Raw genomic sequence first — 19,320 nt, 5'->3', positions numbered from 1 at the left:
TCACATCACTGAGCACTTGACTGAATTGCTCGAGGGCTACCCTACCGAATTTGCCTCTGTCCCCTTTCAAAACTTCTCTTTCCCAAGTAGCCACTGGAAAAAATGTATTTCAGGAAATACTGAGCTGAGCGTGATAAAGATCATGCCATTGTTCAGTTTTTGCTTAAATACATTATTACTGCCTCATTATTATTAATCACTGCTCACTCTGTAAAGTACCACCTTAAACTATTCCTACTGACAAAAAGACTCTGAATAGTGGTGGGCCAGGAAGGGTTTCTCCATCCAGCTTATTCCCACAATTCCTCCAAACATTTAAAGAAAATTACTTCTGTGTTTAGGGGGCTTGCAGGTGCTAATTAAAAGGAGTCCTGGATTAACCAAAACTTCTGTGATACCCAGATAATCTCTTCCACCCAACAGCTCCCACTCTTGGGTAAATCTTCCTCCACACTCTCATCCCACAGCTTGGCTGTTGTCTTTCTTTCATTCATGGATCTTGGGTCTTTCTCCCAGGTCAGGCTGACTAGCCAGCTCAAGTCCACCTTGCCATGGGGCAGTTATCTGTATTCTCCATTGCAACTCGTTGCTTTGGCTCTACCTCATTTCTCTATGCTGACCTCTCTTCCTGGGGATCTGAATCCCAAGGATGCTGCTTTAATCTGCCTCTGAAGATCTGGCAGATAAATGAGAAGATCTTTCATAGGACCTGTATTTGTGATGTTCAGTGACACGTGGGAGGGACACAAAGGGGCTGGGCACCAGCTAAAGGGGAGGCACGTGCCCTCTTCATGTGACTCCGACCCACCCTGAGCCTGGGGCCCCCACGGTCTCTCCATCCCATCCTCTCCCCATTCCATGTTACCTGGCAGGGCTCTGTCCTGCTGCGCTGCAGCAGGCAGTGTCCCCTCCCAGGCAGCGTGGCTGGAGGCTGCCTGGGAGAGTGCTGCCACTGCGCTGCACCAGGCAGCGTGGCCGAAAGAGGAGAGGCTCTGGCCCTGCCTCTTCCCTTCTGGCTCCGGCGGTTGCTGGTTCCTTGCCCCCCAGCATTTGGGGAGGAGTATGGGACCCTTCTGCCCCCCTCCAATGTCTCCCCATAGACATTCACTGTTGCTCTGAGGACTAGTGATCTTTTAATGATAGAACATTCTGTACTTTTCCACCCTCACAGTTTACCTGTGCAGTTCAAGAATATTCATACAGTAAAATCTGATCTTGATTTTCTCACAGGTAAAAATTATACCAGCTTTATTCATCTTAATCTTTTCTACTATGGCTCTTGTAATAAAAGCTTTTTTCATTTGTTTGTTTTCTCCCAAAAGAGTCCTTGACCTGGCCTTTCTGATTATGCCTGTAGTCATTTTTTCCCCATGGCTGGAGGTGTTGTGCATGCTTTTGTTTCGCATGCCTTTTTTCTCATCTAAGAGGTTGCCTGTGCAATTTTTGACACCACAGTTTTTGCATGTGAAAACCATGTCTTCAGTTTTTGAGGATACTATTGAAAAATCTGTCCCTTAGCATTGCTCATTACATGACATTGTGTAGCATGGAGTCCTACCTGATTGAATTTGAGGCTTCCAGATGAGGCCTCCTCGCCAATCTGTATTGGTTTTAAAGTGCAGAAAATAGACTACACAACATTTTAACGTTTGAAGTTTGATCTGTATTGCCAGGAACTGACCTCTAATTGAGGTGAGTGGAAAATTATTAACTAGCACAACCATCTAATCATGCCATCACTGATAATCAAGAACATATCACATAAAGCTGTACTATAGAAATTTGAATGACATTCCAAAGATCGGGAGGCATGCACGTGTTTACAAGAGCTGACAGTCTGCTATAACCCACTGATGGGCATCTCTCTCCTTCTTGCCTTGTCAGTCCTATAATTTGCTGCCATTGCAGAACCCAAGGTACACAGAGAAAGTTAAGAGTGTCAGACCAAGGTCTGCAATGCCACTTTTCTAGCAAGTAGGTCTAAGAACCTGTGACTATTAGAGCTACTTGGATAAACTGATGGCTGTGGACTTGCTTGGGGGTTAAACATAAGGTTCCTTCTGCTATTAAACTGGCTGGTTCTTCTGGATGTTATTCTCTTTTAGGTAGATGTTCAAGGGGAGTTGGACACCTAAGTCATTTAAAATCCCACTTTTAATTTCTGTCTAGGAATGTATACTGCATCTCTGTTTCTAAGGGAGATTTGGCTATTCTTACCCAGATAGTCAAATTAGAGGACAAATTAGAGGATTGGGCCAAAAGGAATCTGATGATGTTCAACAAGGACAAGTGCAGAGTCCTGCACTTAGGACAGAAAAATCCCATGCACTGTTACAGACTAGGGACCGAATGGCTAGGCAGCAGTTCTGCAGAAAAGGACCTAGGGATTACAGTGGACAAGAAGCTGGATATGAGTCAACAGTGTGCCCTTGTTGCCAAGAAGGCTAATGGCATTTTGGGCTGTATAAGTAGGGGCATTGCCAGCCGATCGAGGATGTGATCATTCCCCTCTATTTAACATTGAGGAGACCTCATCTGGAGTACTGTGTCCAGTTTTGGACCCCACACTACAAGAAGGATGTGGAAAAATTGGAAAGAGTCCAGCAGAGGGCAACAAAAATTATTAGCGGGCTGGAGCGTATGACTTATGAGGAGAGGCTGAGGGAACTGAGTGGGATTGTTTAGTCTGCAGAAGAGAAGAATTGGAGGGATTTCATAGCTGCTTTCAGCTATCTGAAAGGGAATTCCAAAAAGTATGGATCTAGACTGTTCTCAGTGGTACTTGATGACAGAACAAGGAGTAATGGTCTCAAGTTGCAGTGGAAGAGGTTTAGGCTGGATAGTAGGAAAAACTTTCACTAGGAGGGTGGTGAAGCACTGGAATGGGTTACCTAGGGAGGTGGTGTGTAATCTCCTTTCTTAGAGGTTTTTAAGGTCAGGCTTGACTGCCCTGGCTGGGATGAATTAGTTGGGGATTGGTCCTGCTTTGAGCAAGGGGTTGGACTAGATGACCTCCTGAGGTCCCTTCCAACCCTGATATTCTATGAATCTATGATAGTCCGTTACCCTTATATCCATGTTTTGTGTGGAAGGCTCTAGATTATGTCTTGTCCACCCACCATCTTATTTCATGAATCAAAATTAAAATTCCTAAGATGTGTGCTGTAAAAAAACATGCAAATTTAAGAGGTGGACACAGAAATTGGGTCACTGTGAACACAGGATAAGTTCTGAGCTTAAAACCCTTTGACCCACCAGAGCATCCAGAAATTGTCACTACCTTAGTCAGCACTTTGGAAGGAGAAGACTGACTGGTCAAAACTTAGCATTTCCCTTCTGTGGGGATTCTGAAATTTAAATAATAAAATAAATAAAAATGGTCCATTTTGGAACTAAAAGTAGAAATTTCCTACAAAGGGAAATTCCCCCAAAAAATTAATTTTGAAAAAAAAAAAAAAAATATTTCCAAGAGTTTAAATGAAATTCTGAAAAAAATTCAGAATGCCAAAAGTTTAGAAGCCCTGGGGCCCCTGGCTGAGCCAGGAGCAAAGACTCCCAAATTCAGCAGATTTACATTCTCCCAGTGAAGTAAATTAAGCTTGTCCTATTGGGACATTGTATCTCTTTGCTCATTCCCAGCAGATTCTACACTCTCCTGTACCTATATAAGTCACATCTTGTATTTTTTTAGATGCCTATAAAATTTAACCTAGCCAAATATTCCATCTATAGGGCATTGTACTTGGAAGTTTGTTGGAGTTCAGTTTAAAAAAATATATTCAAGGTTGCACATTACTAGTTATAGATAAAAGGAGGACTATCCATCCAGTACCCAGAATAATCTCTTGATATTTCTCCTAAGGACTAAGATTTCATGGGAGCACTTAACTGATAGCAAGATAGTGGTTAGATTAGTCATGTGTAACATCAGTTTTTAAAGAAAATGTCTTGTCTTCTTTCATACCTGTTAGGAATACACCCAACTAATCTGTTCATTGAAAAAAAGCCAAAACAGACTAAACAGAACACCCTGCCACCCTTCCTTCCCCCCCCCCCCCAGCAGTACACTTTCATAAGGACCATTGCAAGAACTAGGAAAATTCTCTGTTGATAAGAGGGATATGTCTGATGAGTGTACAGGTCTTTTGCATTGATAATGTAGGATATATTTCCCCTTGTTATTGAGAAAAATTTCCATAGCTTTCAGGCCGTGACTCTATACAACGATTCTGTAAATTATCTTCTACATGGCTTTTATTCCTGCACATGGCTTATAAAAGTATTCGTCAGAGGGAAAAAGTGTTGTTTTCCCTCTACTTATAGTATCAAAATAGCAAATGTGAAAGCTTTTACTTTTCAACTTCCATTGGCAGCATCAATGCTAATAAGTTATATCTGGTTTGCTAAAAACAATATTTTTTGCTTCCATAGGGTTTTTTGCCCAGAACCACTTCAAAAGTACTTGTTTCAAATTTGTTTTGTTAAGAAGCAGAACCCAGGTGAGTGGGGATAATGAGAACATCTTTCTAGCAATCATCTACTCAACCCGATGTGATTTATTCCCTCCAGTACTGTAGGTGAGCTAGAAAGAAATGACTAAGAAGCTAATCAGAGCAGCTGATAGTGGTATCACAGGGCTTGACTCAGCACCTGCCTCTGCTGGGCTTGGATCCTTCCCTGCTGTTTGTCAGTTCCCTTTTGTAGGGGTGGCAACTCGGGGGTTGAGCCTGGGAAGGTATAAGTACAGGGGTAAAAGTAAGATAAAAGACTTACTGGTATGGAGTTTCGGCTTGTGGGCCCTCAGGCAGAAGGGGCAAGACAAGGGGGGGGTCAACCTCCCCCAGCCAGCCCTTCCATGCTGCCCAGCCTGTGCCACCCGGGGCTCCAGCAGCGATTTAAAGGGCCCAGTGCTCCTGCAATGGCGGTGGCTGGGAGCCCTGGGCCCTTTTAAATTACCAGGTACTGGGGCAACTGACCCCTCCCCCCCCCATTTGCAGCCCTGGGGGGTGGGAAGGGGCAGCAACATTAACATGGACTGTGTATGGGCTGGTACCAGTGACCACTTTTTACCAGTATGCCATACCGGCCCGTACCAGCCCACTTTCACCTCTATATAAGTGCCCTTTGCAAAAAAGGCCTCCACATATTGCGGCTCCATTATTTCATTCTTTTTAATGTTATGGCCTTCCACTTTTCCCATGTACCAGGGATGACCGCTTTAGAGACATCACAGTCTCTTGCATTCCCCATTGATCAGTTGTAATCACCTGCAGTCTTTCACTCTCCTCTTGTATTGAGGGTAATTGCACGCCCACATTCTCCACCATGTTGTGACAGGGTGCGCTGCACACTGCTGGGATGATGCCTCCTCCTGGCCGTTCTGGGTATTAGCAACACCCCTCCCCACGGTTGCATGCCATCTCTCCACCTCTCTCTTTCTCGCTAGGTCTGAATCCCCTCTCTCACACCAGGAGCTCCTGCTTCCTCTGTCTGACTCAGCCCTCTGGCCAGGTCACTGTTTTCCTATTCCAGAGTATTGAGGTCCCCACTTAACAATGGGCTTGAGCAGTCTTCCTATTCACTGCCCAGCTGGTGCCACTTCCCCAGTGCCTGACAATGGAACCCAGGCCCACCCTCTAGTCCATGTTCCAGCTCAGAGACCCACTAGTCAATAGCCAAAATCTTCCCTCTTAAACCTTACTGCCTTTCCCCGAGTCCTTTCCTTAACTCCTAGCTCTCCCACCCCCACTTGCCAGCCTCACAGCTCCCTCCTTCCACAGAGTAACTGCGGCCTATTTCCCAACAGCCAGGAAAGGCAGAAGCTCCCTGAAAGTGTGGGTGTGTGGGCACTGGTATCCAAACTGTGCCCCTCCCATGCTGCCCCTTCTCTCTGAGCTCCCACCCCTGAGGCCCAGCCCCATGCCAGCTCTTACCCTCAAGATCCCCCTTCCCCATTAGGCCTCTTATGGTCAGTAAAAAGTAGGAGGCCATAGTCTTCCCACTTTTCACCCTGTTCTGACACCCCTACCAGCAACCCCCTTCTGCTCCAAGCTCCTGGGCTTTATCAGGCCACTCTTTTCCTGCCCAGCTGAGCCTTATCTGTAATTAATCCCTGCTCTCTGGCTCTTCATCCAGGTGTTGCTGGGCAGTCAATTGGCCCACCAAGCCACTGAAACCCTTTTGGGCCTTGTGTGGGGTGGACACCCTATCACCGTGGGCTCAAATGAATGGGGTCTGCTAACTGAAAAGGCAAACCTTTGTGTGCAATTTCTATTTTAGAGAAGCTTTGGGATTCTTCTTCTCCCCTTATATCCAAAGGGGAATTTGTGTGTAATTCTCTCTAGAGCTTGTCAGCATTGCTCATGAATGGGCTGTAAGTGTATTATGATATGCTCCTTCTCTTCTACCTCCCCAAGGTCAGCCTCCACAGCTCAACCTGCTCAACAGTAGGAGCAGCAGCATTGACAATAGCACACACTGACACATACAAGGTATTTCACTTAGTCTCACATTGTGTATATTATGACCACTAGCTGGTAGTTGATTAGGGAAAGGAAACTCTCTCTTCCATCCCCTATGTAATAACCAGAGCCATCTGGTGGCTTTAACTTACAAAAGCTTCAGTTGTTTATAACATCAGTACTGACTCAGAAGCAAAAATATTGGAGCTGTTTGGAACATGGAATTTTTATCCTGCAGGAAATGTTGAAATTAGAGTCCATTCTGAAACAGAAGTGAAGTTTGATATATTAAAAAAATCTGAAACAAAAAATTCTGAAAAGTTTGAATCAGAAATGTTGCAATGAAAAGCTTTGACAGCTTTGATTGAAACAGAAATGATTATTCTGAATCTACATTTTGACTTCCTTTTGAAATGTCAGTTCAACAACAATTTTTGTTTTGACATGTCTCAGAATTCGTATTTTCCCAATGAAAAACTTTGGCTTCAGCAAAATCATGTTTTTTGGTGGGAAAACTTTTGACGTGAAAAATTGTAACCAGCTCTAGAAAATGTATACATATTTGGGTCTGGTTTCCAGAAAATTCTTTTGAGTTTTTGATTTTTAATACTGTACAGAGCCTATAGCAACTCTGATGTTGGAAATAAATGAATGATGATTTTACTAGTAAGAGAGCTTTCCCCCACTTGCCCTTCTTCCTGGTTTCCCCCTATAGAATTGCTGGACTACATGCATTTATACCAGGAAGATGGTAGGTGCTAAGAAAGACAATCATGCTTACATGTCAGTCACTGAACATCCATAATACTCAGCAGTGTTAGGGCTGTAATATGTTTAGGATGAAATTTTCCTCAGCTTTGTGTGCACACATATAGGTACAGTTGCTTAATTGTATGTGCAAACTGAGATGTTATAGGGTGGTTGTAGACGGGTTCCGCCGGGGCTCGACCCTCCCGGGGGGGGGGGGGGGGGAGCCACACCAGCCTCGATGTCTCCCCTGCAATTACAGTCTGCTCTGGCCTTTCGGCAGGTCAGAGCAGTGACAAAGTCAAAGGGGGCCTAGCCCTTGGTTCGGCGGGGCACCAAACACAGTTCTAAGTAGCTCTGGCCCTTTGGAGCAGGGTAGAGCACCAAACACACAGTTACAAGTAGCTCTCTCCCTTTGGGGCAGGGCAGAGCAGTGGCAAAGTCAGGAGGGGGCCCGGCCCTTGGTTCGGGCAGGGCACCAAACACACAGTTACAAGTAGCTCTGGCCCTTTGGGGGAGGGCAGAGCAGTGGCAAAGTCAGCAGGGCCCAGCCCTTGGTTCTGGCAGGGCACCAAACACAGTTTGAACAGTTACAGGCCTCTCCGACTGGGAAGAGGGAGAATCTGCCACCCGCTTACGGGTGGCAGGGGGAACACAGGCCCACCCCCTCCTCTGCGTTCCAGCCCGGGGCCCTGGTAGCGGTTGTCACCGCTACTGGTGGTCAGTGGGGTCCTGACCACAACACACTGACATGGGCAACGGTAGCTCTGCAGCCTGACTGGAGTCAGCTGCCCCCGGGCTACTTCCTAATTCCCCCTCTATTCCTACCTGGTCTGGGGCCTCTGTTCTGGAGACATCCAGGACCATCGGTTCCTCCCAATCCGGGCTGGGCGGCAGATCCGGTAGGGTTTCGGGGAAGTCAGGCCACGCCTGGTTTGGGGGCTCCTCGGGGCCGTAGTAGGGGCGAGGCAGCTCTGGCGGCTCCTCGTCGTAGTTGGGGCGAGGCAGCTCTTGGTCTCAGCCTCTGGCTCAGGCAGCCTCCCAGTCACGAGCAGGGCAGGCACATCTGCTCCTGCCAGTGGCCAAGCCACAACTGAAGGCTGGGGCCCGGCTTTTATTCTTCCAGGTCGCCACCTGACCCTTTGAGGGGCGGGACTTCCACTCAGCGGCCCTGCCCCCGTGGATGACTGATGGGGCTCGACCCTCCCTGAGGGGGAGGGGAGCCATATCGCCTCGCTATTGTGGTATTTTCAAAAGAACTCAGTGTTGGTCTAACTTTACACCTATTGAAAAAAATGGTAAAAGTCTTACTGAAGTCAATGGGAACAGAGTTAAGGCAACACTGAGGTCTTTTGAATATGAGATCCTAATGTTAGTTGTCTTGTTAAAGGATTATTAGAGGGAGGTACTGGCTTTAATGGCTGATTCAAACTATGTCAGAGAATGGTTAATATGTAGCACTAAAACTGTTATAACGGTTATTAAAGCATGTAGAGATTTTAATAAACTGAGGTGTGTAAAGCACTGAACTCTACTGTATGGAACCAGAACTGCTGAGTCATACTACTAATATTTAAAGGTGCTTCTTTAGTAAGTGGCAGGGAAGTTCTGCATGGCCACGGTGTGTCACATAGTGATGACTGGGAAGTCCCCAAAGGTACACTGCAGTTCAACACCCGTGGCTGGCCTGTGTCAGCTGACTCAGGCTCATAGGGCTCAGGCTACAGGGCTGTAGAGCCTTGTGCCCTGGGACCCTCCCTCCTCATAGGGTCCCAACACCTGAGCATCTACACTTCAATTAAATAGCCCCGTAGCCTTAGCCCTATGAGTAAGGCTAAGTTTTTGTAATAGATATTTTAGTAAAAGTCAGGGACGGGTCACGGGTAGTAAAAATCATGGCAGCCCGTGACCCATCCCTGACTTTCACTAAAAATAGTCTTGACAAAAGGGGTAGGTGGGTTCAGCACCCACTGCTGCTGGGGCTCCCAGGTCCCCCATCAATGCAGTGTGTGGGAGCTCTGGTCCCCCTGCCCCTGGGCTGTTGTGGAGTCCCCTAACCCCGGGCAGCTGGTAGCTGCGGTGTCGCCCGGCTGCTGGCCATGGTTGCAGCTTCAGGTGGGCAGATGCGGGGAGTCCACCAGCTGCTGGCCACATCTGGGCAGATGCGGGGAGTCCACCAGCTGCTGGCCACATCTGGGCAACTGCGGGGGGTCCGCCGGCCACCCGCTGCAGCTGTGGGTCCCCCCCGCCTGCCTGTCACAACTGGGCAGCTGCAGTTCCACCAGCCCCCCACCGTGGTTGGCCAGCCGCAGGGAATCCCCACCAGGTTGGAGGCTGGGAGCTCTGAGGGCAGGGCTGGCTGGGAGCTCCAGCCCCAGAGCAGAAAATGTAACGGAGGTCAATGGAAATCACGGATTCCGTGAGTTCCGTGACATACTTATAGCCTTAGCCATGAGCCCAAGTCAGCTGACGTGAGCCAGCTGTGGATGTGTAGACATACCCTAAGTGGCTGTGCACTTGTTAGAATATAGTTACATGGTTTTAAGTGATATGCAAGTGGTGGTTAGCTGAAGCAATGGGCAAGAGTCTGCACACGTGTGTGTGCAGACTCAAAAATCTGGTACTCAGTGACTCTATTTGGAAGTTACTGCTGCTTGCATGCATACTCACCCATTTTGCCTAGAGCTGCAAAACTCCTAGAGCCAGAAATGTTGCTGCTCAGAACCTAACAAGGCAAAGAATAAGAAGTGCTGAGAGGCCTGAATCAGCAGCCAGGGTCAGCAGTCTGCACAAGATGTAACTTTAAGATTATGCTGTCAGATCAAAGTGTATTTACCCCCCCTTTTTTTCAAACTCACCAGATTAAACTCTTGTAACCTCTGTTATATGACTTGTCCTTTGGGGGCTAATTTATTCACACAGCACCTTTTACAGCAGCTATTTTTGCCAAGCCCACTTTTCTAAAAAAGTCAGAAAGCTTGTGTCGGGTCCTGGTATGTGTAATTGGAGTGCTTTCTAGTGGGAAAAACAGCCAATTTTTTTTTTTCTTTTTTTCTTTTTTTGAAACGGGAAACTATGCCACCGGTTTTCAGTTATGACAACCTTATGCCCAGGGAATTTCCTGATAGTAATGCAAAAATTCTCTAATGCTCCAAAGCAGGCTCTCCAATATCAAGAGGTTTATAAACAGATACAATTAATTACAATACCCAAACAATTAGAGGCAATTTCTTGGATCAGGACAATGACACTGCTTTGAAAATTTATCCATGATAAAATTAATGACCAAACAGCAAAACATAGTTGACATCTTCCTTTTTTTTTTACAAAGCATGAAAAACAATACAAAGAGAATGAGGAAATAAGTAGTTGAATAGCAGTTTGATCATAGAAAATTACCAAGCTGTATATTCTTTCTTTTATCAACTATACAGTAACTAGGACAAACAACTCTGTTAACTAACTTAAGAGAGTTGTACTGAATAACTATGTAGTAGGGAAAATTGAAGAAGCAAGAACAACTCAACATTCGAAAGACTTTAATACTACCTAAAAGCTGAACATAATATACAGTAACCTTGTTAGCCTAGTACAAAAATACTGTGCCCAGAAACTGTATATTTGTTAAAATGTTTGAAAAGGTAGAAGAATACAAATAGACATACTCAGTGGCAAGTGACAGTTCATTACGATTCCTTTTATTAAACTGTAATAGAAATTTATTTTTAAACTATGTACAGTGCTTTTCACACTACATTCTTTAACAGACATGTGCATGTGTCTATCATGTTTATACACAAAAGGCTCAAATTCTAACTTTAGTTACACCTGTGTGGTACCATTGAAGTCAATGGGGGTTGGCTGAATGAACTATAGACTGTGCAGGTGTCACTGAAGGCAAGAATTTGGTCCAGGGTCTTTATAGGTATAGGCAAGAATAAGGATAAATTTGGCCCGCTCCGCAGCTCTCTATGGGGCCCAATCCAGCTTCCACTGAAGTTAATGGGAATCATTCCATTGACTTCAAGTGGGCATTTGATCAGAGACCCTATATCATGGAATGGATGAGCTCATGGTGCAGCAGTTAGCAGAAGCCAGCTACTGCTTAGCACACTTTATTAATATACATTTACAAATGGTGCTTAGATATGAATTTCTCCATGGAAACCAACCTCTCTCTGTGGAAAACAAGCCTTTCCACACAATTTTCATTCAGCTAGCAATGCTGAACATAGAAATAGCCTGATCTCATAATTTGCTGTGTCTAGCAAAATGTCACGAATATTCAGACCTGACTCAGATGATGGCTCTCATTTCTATGAGTGTTCCGAACAAAAAAGGCTCAGACCCATCTTTTAAAGCAATGCAGGGGTCTGGAGAGTTCGTATGAGAGTGATTGTTGCAGATCGGGATACTGCAGAAATAGCAGAGTGCTTATGGAATGTAGACTGCATGTGATTAGTCACGGAGGGGACTATTCTACAACCCTCACAGAGGCCAAACTCCCAGTTAAAGCTAATGAAATTTCCACCCACAGGATCAGGCCTTTAAGAGATATTCCCTTACAGCTTCATAATTTATTAAGAATCATTTGCATGAGTCAGCACTCTCTGCTTTGATTCTGGTTCACAATTGCTATGAGATCAAACCAACCTTTAGGATCTAGATTTGACCTACCTGACTTCAGGCTTCTCTAATGGGCTGAACCAGAATACTGGGACCAAATGCCCCTGAAACCAAAGAATCTTAGATCTGGATTAGATTCCACACCTGAATGTGGCATCTCAGAGCCTCCCCAAATGAATACATTGGGCTGGATTTTCAAAAATTCACGTTTTGCATGCACTGGGTTGCATGTGCACAAGGCAAAAGTAGGCTTCTGAAAAATCAAAACTGGTTGTTGTAAAGAGAGGAGCCAGCCTTGCTACTACTGAATGTTTTACAGACAGAAAGAACTCACAATCAATAGCCTGTCAGCATCCCCACCATCTGAAAGCAGCATGTGGTGACCCACTTAACTTTAGACTGCTGGAGACACTAGAGACTGACTGGTTGACAAGATGTTATTGATTTATAAATCAAGAATACATATAAGTAGCTATTAAGAATATATTGCGTGATTTTCCTTAGCTCTTTTACTGGACGCGAAATAATAGGAACCCTGTTTGTTCTACAATTAATACTGTATTACAGAAATGGTAACTTGCTGAATAGATGGTTTTTTTATTCCTGCTTAAGATCCTCCCTCTTTTTTTAAGGAGAAGAGTAGGATCACTCACTCTTTAGGTAAATGTTAAGTGATACGATATTTTTTTTAAAGGGGAAGAAAAGAAGAAACAAAGTCTGTATTAAGGGACTAAATTTTGCTCTGGGATCTGAGAACACATTTTCCATTGATTTCAATGGGAGTGTGCATGCACATCTGAGGGCAAAATTTGGCCTCATATTAGCACTGGTCTTTCTTGGTATCTTGATTCAAAGCAATATGAAGAACACAGAAGGCCCGATCCTGCTCCCAAAGATGTCAATGTCAAGATTCTTGAAAATTCCAATGGGAGTAGGATTGGGCCAACAGAGGCTTAAATTCTATCCCAATTTACATCTTGTGCAATTTCCATTGACTCCACTGGGTGCACAGGGTGTAAATCAGGGCAGAATTTGGCACACAGATCACTAAGGCATTTAGACACAACTCCTGATGAAAATAATGATAGCTGTGCAGCTAAATACATTAGTTGCTTTGAAAATTTCCATCTTCATGTACAGTGTATTTCAGGCAGAGAACCATTATTTTACCTATATAGTCACCTATGTTACCAAAGACAAAAATATCTCATGTGCACACAAACCAACCATGCTAGAGCCTTGAAACAAAAACCTGCAATCAGGCAGACTGAAACGCAATATAATGCCCTGATCATTCTCTGAATTTGCCTAAAATACATAAAACATAAGGCCCTAAACCAATAGTTTTAAAGAGTTTGTATGTGGTTTTTAAAAAATAAATAATACAGATACATGTATGTTAGGACAATATTTTGATAAAAATCTTAGGTAGAATAGAAGTCTACATTTGGTTTCAACATATACTTTCCTCTACAGGGAGAGATTTTGTGGGATGTATGTATACCTTAATTATATGCAATACTATATAACTGTGTATATTTGTCAGTGGAAGTAAAAAATGATGGCTATGTGTTATTTACATGTTTGTTATGCCAAAGGATATGGCTCCAGCATTCTTTTGCATTATTTAAAAATATAAATCAGGCCATGAAAAAACTATGTTATACACACACAAAGTACAGCAAATAACATACATAATAGTTGGGTTCTTAATATTAATGTTGTATCATTAACAGTTTTATCACTATAGTAGATTTGTTGTGTCATCCCCAAATAAGTTTTGCTCTCGATCATACTAGCAAGAATAAACCTATAGATATTTTATCCACACATATATTATATATAAAATAAATGGCTTAGATAAGAAAATAATTTTACTTCAGTAACCTGCCGTATGCAAATTCCTACAATAAAAAGGCGAATACAGGAATATGCACATCCTGAGGTAATCTTATTTATCTAAGGAGCAAATGAAAAGTTTTTTAATAGTGATGACTGTGTTTGTGCCTATTATAAATATTACATACATACACACACACACCCCTCGTATTATATGCAGCGATACACATAGAGCACTGCATATCATAATATCCGAAGAATTGTTTCATTATTATATACAGACTTATGGAAATGTGAGTGACAGCTTAGAACAAATTTTTTTTTATAGGCAATGTTTTCAAATTTGGCTGCAATAATAATGTACTGACATTCACAGGAGATCTTAAACTAGAGTTAAATCAGTGCTACTAACTGGGTTGATTGAAATGCTGCAGAAAACAACAAGAACAACCTCCTCTACATTTCCTTATTTCTAGAATCAAATAATATTTTGGAAGATTCTGAAATATTTACTTACATTTCCTCTATCTATTATTTTTCATATTTGAGTGCCTCTGTCTCTTTGATTCCTTCTAAGACCAGAAGCAGGAAGGATGATAAACAGAGGCTGTTTTCACAGCGTTCCAGATTACCTGTAAACAGATGGTACTGAAAATCTCATGAGGAAAAAAGATTTCTTGCAGTTTCCAACTAAAATTGTGTGGGCTTAAATGGGTTCAGGCAAACTGAATGCCACTCTGAAATATATGAGGTTTGCCCATCACTACTGCTGGTACAAAATACTGTTACAGAAATGAAAATCATCATCTTTGTGGCTTTCTAAACAGCAAATGTTGTATCTGTATTACTGAGAAGTCTTATGAGCTCCTGTCTCATTTTTAATCTACTGATCATGGCTACACATGGCAATTGTGCTCCCTTTATTTTAATGTTTTGGGGTTTGTCTTGTCCATACGCTTTCTTGAATTCATGCCAAGTGGCCTATTGAAAAGAATTTTTATTAGGCATTTCCTCTGTTAAAAAAATGATTTCCTCTATGTCTGCTGCAAATCCACTGTCTCTGAATGCTTTTTATGCCTCAAATAAAAAATTTAAGTCCCTGCAGTATTCTCACTTGCTTTGCTTTCAGTCTTCCTTTCACTTATTGCTTTTAAGACTTCATCTGGTTAAAAACTGTACCTAGTAAAATAAGTGCTAAAAATCACTTTTTAAATAAAAACGTTCTAGTTTCCAGGTTAACATCTGCAATCTCAAGCAAACCTTCAAAGTGGTCATGGTCATTTTTTTAGTGCTACTAGTCTAATGAATGAGACTCACTAACAATTTCCTGAAACATCCTCTTTTCCAGATCATGTTCTTGATGAGTCAGTTTTTTCATCACACGCTTTCATAATCACATTCTCCTGTGCTTTTCCTTCTCTTTAATGTCATCATAACCAACAGACTGACACAACTCATCTGCAGTATGAGCATATTATCAGCAGCTCAGTAGTGATCCTGGTTAGCTCAGTTACTTCTCTTCACATCCATTCTCTGTTTCTCCCAGCCCTGTGTCTTACAAGTTCTTTCAGACAGCCTGTTAGCTACCTTGTGAGTTGTGCTATCGTATCATCTCACTGAGTAGCTTTCCGCATCTCTGTGTAATTTCTTGGCACTTCCACTGCAAATCTCACTTAGGTCCCTGATTGTTTAGTAATTCACAGTATTTTTTTAAAACTTCTCAGAAAGATATGACTATTTTGTTGAGACATTCTTGTAAAATCATAAGGCATTGGTACAGTATAGCACACAAGTCCCTGTGCTTTGTCAATTGGGGCCCAATCCTGCATTCCCATATAAATGAAACTCTCATTGATTTCAACGACTGTTTGTCTGCATAACAATTGTTGGGTTAGGCCTTTAGAGTGAATTTTAATTCCCAAGCTCCTTTTTGCCTTCAGGCTTCTTGCAAGAGAATAACAACATTGCTTATTACGTATGGTTACATAACAAAGAATAAAAGAGGAAGAAAAGTGCCATATATGGTAATCCTTAAGATACTGGCCACTCACGAAACACTAAACAACTATGTACATCTGTAAAGTAAAAGGCTTTCAAAAGCAGTCCAGTAACTGTACTTGTACCTCTGTGTAGAACTGAGCAGAGTAAACTAACTCTGCAGTTCTATTTTTCTAACTCACCTAAATGAAATCTAAGAAATATACAATCATTATACATCATTCACATAAAAATGGTCATGCTATGCTTTTAATGGCAGGGGAAATACACATATATTATTTTAAATACAGTAGTGGCAAAGAATACACCGAATCCCTACAGTGTATAGCAAAATATAGTATCCCCAAATTACTGTATCTTCTGAATAAACTCAAAACTTAGATTTGCTAAATCAGAATCTCAGTTCCGCTTGGGCTGATTACTTTCTCCATTATCAGATTCTTCTCCTGCTGTTCAGCTAAGGATTGCCACTTCTGCCTATTCTTTCTACAGCCATCCAGTAAAGGGTAGCAGGCTTCTGAGACATGTGTCAGGGCCTGCAAGAAATAAAACAAATCAGGCTGGCAATGCATAACAAAAAACACAGTTTTCCTGCTCCTTACGATGTGCCCATTGAGGCACTAGACGAGATATGTTTGAAACATAGAGCTTGTTTTTGCTAGAAAGTGGAGCTATGTTGGAAAACTGATTTTAAGAAAGGCTCCCTCTGATCCAATTCCAATAAGAACTCAGTTATTTCACCTATGCAGACCAGGCTAATTTGGCCATCTTTATTGCTGATGCAACTATTGATTTTATCAGTTACCCAGAGGACGTTTGGCCCCAGTGTATTCAGCAACTGATTAAGAAAGGTCTAAAGAAGAGCTGTGTTAATAGCCATTGTCAATTACTTTCATCTCCTGGTGTAGACCACGCAATAGTGAGTTACTGTGTTAGGCCAACATGGACTAATAAAAGTGAAGCGGAGAACAAGTTTTGGAAAGAGAACTGGATTCCAATGTTTGGGTTAGAATAGGATGGATAAATAGTAGGGAAGGTCAAGACATTTCCACTGAAACAAAATTTTGATGAAAAATGTAAAATCCATGGACATTTTTGTGATTTTTTTTTCTTCCTCATTCGCAATAACATGTGATGACCACATAGCCCTTTACTCCTATCAGCTTCTGGAATTCAGTGCGACAGAAGTAATGAGTAAGGCCCCCTGTCTGTTAGACATATTAAGTGACTGACTATTACACAAAGCACAGGGGGTGAAGTCTGAAGTTAATGAGTATGGGATGAAATCAGTCAGGATTTCACTTATGAAATTTAATTCTCATTCAAACAATAGAAGATGTGATGTCTGATTCTCCTTTTCTTAATGATAGTTTTACAACAGCATAACTCCACTGGGCCATATCCTGGTGTAAATCAGCATAGGTCCATTGCCACCAGTAGAACTGAGGAACTGGCCTATTGTCTTCAAAGGAATTATTCTCGATTTACACCACTGAGAGGAAAATCAGGCCTATTAGGCACAATTCACTGAATTATACCATTTAATCTTTTTTGTCTACCTTAAATGGGTTTAAAAAACACTAGAACAGTTAATCAAATGTCAGCATTAAAGTCAGTGAAAGGAGTAAAACACTTTTGCTGTTATTTATAGATTCATAGATTTTAAGGTCTGAAAAGAGCATTATGATCATCTAGTCCAGCGGTTCTCAAACTGTGGGTCGGGACCCTGTTTTAATCAGGTCACCAGTGCTGGGGTTTAGACTTCCTGGGGCTCAGGGCCAGAGCTGGAGCCCTGCCGCCTTGGGCCAAAGCCCAAAGACTTCAGTCCTGGGAGTGGAGGGCTCGGGCTTTGGCTTCAGCCCTGAGTGGCAGGGCTCAGGTTACAGCTCCTTGCCGCCTGGGGATGAAGTCCTTGGGTTTGGACTTTGCCCCCCTCCCCTCCCACCTGGGGCAGCAGGGTTCTGGAGGGCTCAGTCTTCAGTCCCCCTTCCTGGGGTTGTGTAGTAATTTCTCCTATCAGAAGGGGGTCACGGTGCAATGAAGTTTGAGAACCTCTGATCTAGTTTGACATTCTACATAACACAGGCCGTAGAACTTCACCCAGTGATTCCTACATCAGCTCATTCACATGAATTTGGTCACTTTTGGTAACATGGTAAACCAGACTTTCAGTGCTGCCTGCAGCATGAGAGACAAACTCCTAGGGACAGGATGAAAACTCATGAAAGAGCCAATGAGTGGGCAGGCCAAAGTTATAATTGTGCTTATTGTTCATTTTTACAGTGTTAGAACACTGGAGAGTGAACTGGTTCCTTGTTTTTTTCCAAGTGACATTATGAAATGATTTATTGTTTCATTACATGTTATTCATTAAAGAAAGCAGGTGAAGTCCCCACCCTGCTCCAAATAGAATAAATCTACAATGGATCTGCTCCAAATTTAGCTCTTTCATAGGCTTGCCTGTATTGTTAACTTGAATGACAACAAATAAGCATATGTCCCAGCCAAAGCTTTCTCCAGAGCGGGCTGTTCCATGCATTTACTTGTAGATCCTAGTGCTCTCCGTTTTCTCCATAGAGATACACCAAACCCTCTTTTTACCAGGGCGGCAGCTAACAGGACCCACCTGGCAGCATGAATCAGCAGAAATAACTTTTCATCTGTATGGTCCTGCATTCCTATATAGGATCCTAGAAGCTGCCACCCTGCATCAGAGTTTCAGTTCCTACCATATGAGGTTTAGTGGCTCAGTTGTGCATTTCAGGCACAGTCCTCCACTGTGCACAGCATGGAGCAGCTCTGCCCCAAGGTAGCATTGTGTCTCCAGCAGGTACAATGTCTCCCAGAGCTCCTGTGAAGTGTCACATCCTCATAAAGGATGGCGTGTGCACTCCCCTTATATCTTGATCAGTGGAGGGGGGTCGCTGCATAGATCATTTGGGTGGCTACTGCCACTAGCCAGGAGCAGGCCTTGTTCTCAAGAGTGCTCAACAATGCAATTTTGTTATGAAGCATGGGCACAAGAAGGAAGTGTCTTTCACTCCCCATTCCCCTTGGGCAGGGCACAATCTGCCCAATATATTTTGATAACTAGTTCACGTGAAACCCAGTTTTCCTCTGGGAGTTTCAGACTGGGAGGTTCCCAAGAATTCGTTGTGTTGGGGGTTGGGTTGTCTTCCCCCTTTGGAAAAGGCCAGATATTCAGCCCTGTGGACCCTGAGATCTGCATGAATCACAATGCATCTGCAGAAGTAACAGGTCTCTTGCACGGAAGATCTGTAGTGCACAGCCACTCAGTCTCCTACAGCTGCCTACCTTCCACTAAAGGAGCTTTGTGGGGCTCTACAATAACAATTGCAACTATATTCCCCTGATGTTGGATTTCTAAAGCATGGAATGGAAGCTGCACACATGACTGCTGATTCTGTCCTCAGTAAATTGATAATTTGTTCTGTGGATTTCAGAGGTATTAGAGAGCATCCAGCCCTGCCCCGCCCCTCAACCTGCAGATGTGCATTCATGTAAAGTGGCTTTGAAGTGGACATAGAGAATGCGGGATGAATGTGTGAAATCATCTTGCTCCCGTTTCCAATGGATAGATTTTGGGGGTTAGGTTAGTTTCCCATTTGCTCCCCAAGTTTCAGATCTC

General features: G+C 43.2%; 1 protein-coding gene across 1 annotated transcript in view; it reads right to left on the bottom strand.

Annotated features, from left to right (window-relative positions):
- Positions 1–10,508: 10,508 nt before the first annotated feature.
- PDE5A (phosphodiesterase 5A) overlaps positions 10,509–19,320 on the bottom strand; it is a 102,337-nt gene continuing 93,525 nt past the window's right edge. Inside the window, 2 exon segments of the mRNA XM_030564293.1 lie at positions 10,509–16,105; positions 16,108–16,207. Of these exon segments, the coding sequence (XP_030420153.1) occupies positions 16,071–16,105; positions 16,108–16,207 (135 nt within the window). The 3' untranslated portion in view covers positions 10,509–16,070.

This window comes from Gopherus evgoodei, chromosome 5 (assembly GCF_007399415.2).
Source record: "Gopherus evgoodei ecotype Sinaloan lineage chromosome 5, rGopEvg1_v1.p, whole genome shotgun sequence".
Classification (NCBI taxonomy): Eukaryota; Metazoa; Chordata; order Testudines; family Testudinidae; genus Gopherus; species Gopherus evgoodei.
The sequence above is the reverse complement of the archived record's forward strand: the minus strand, read 5'-3'. Positions and strand labels throughout refer to the sequence as shown.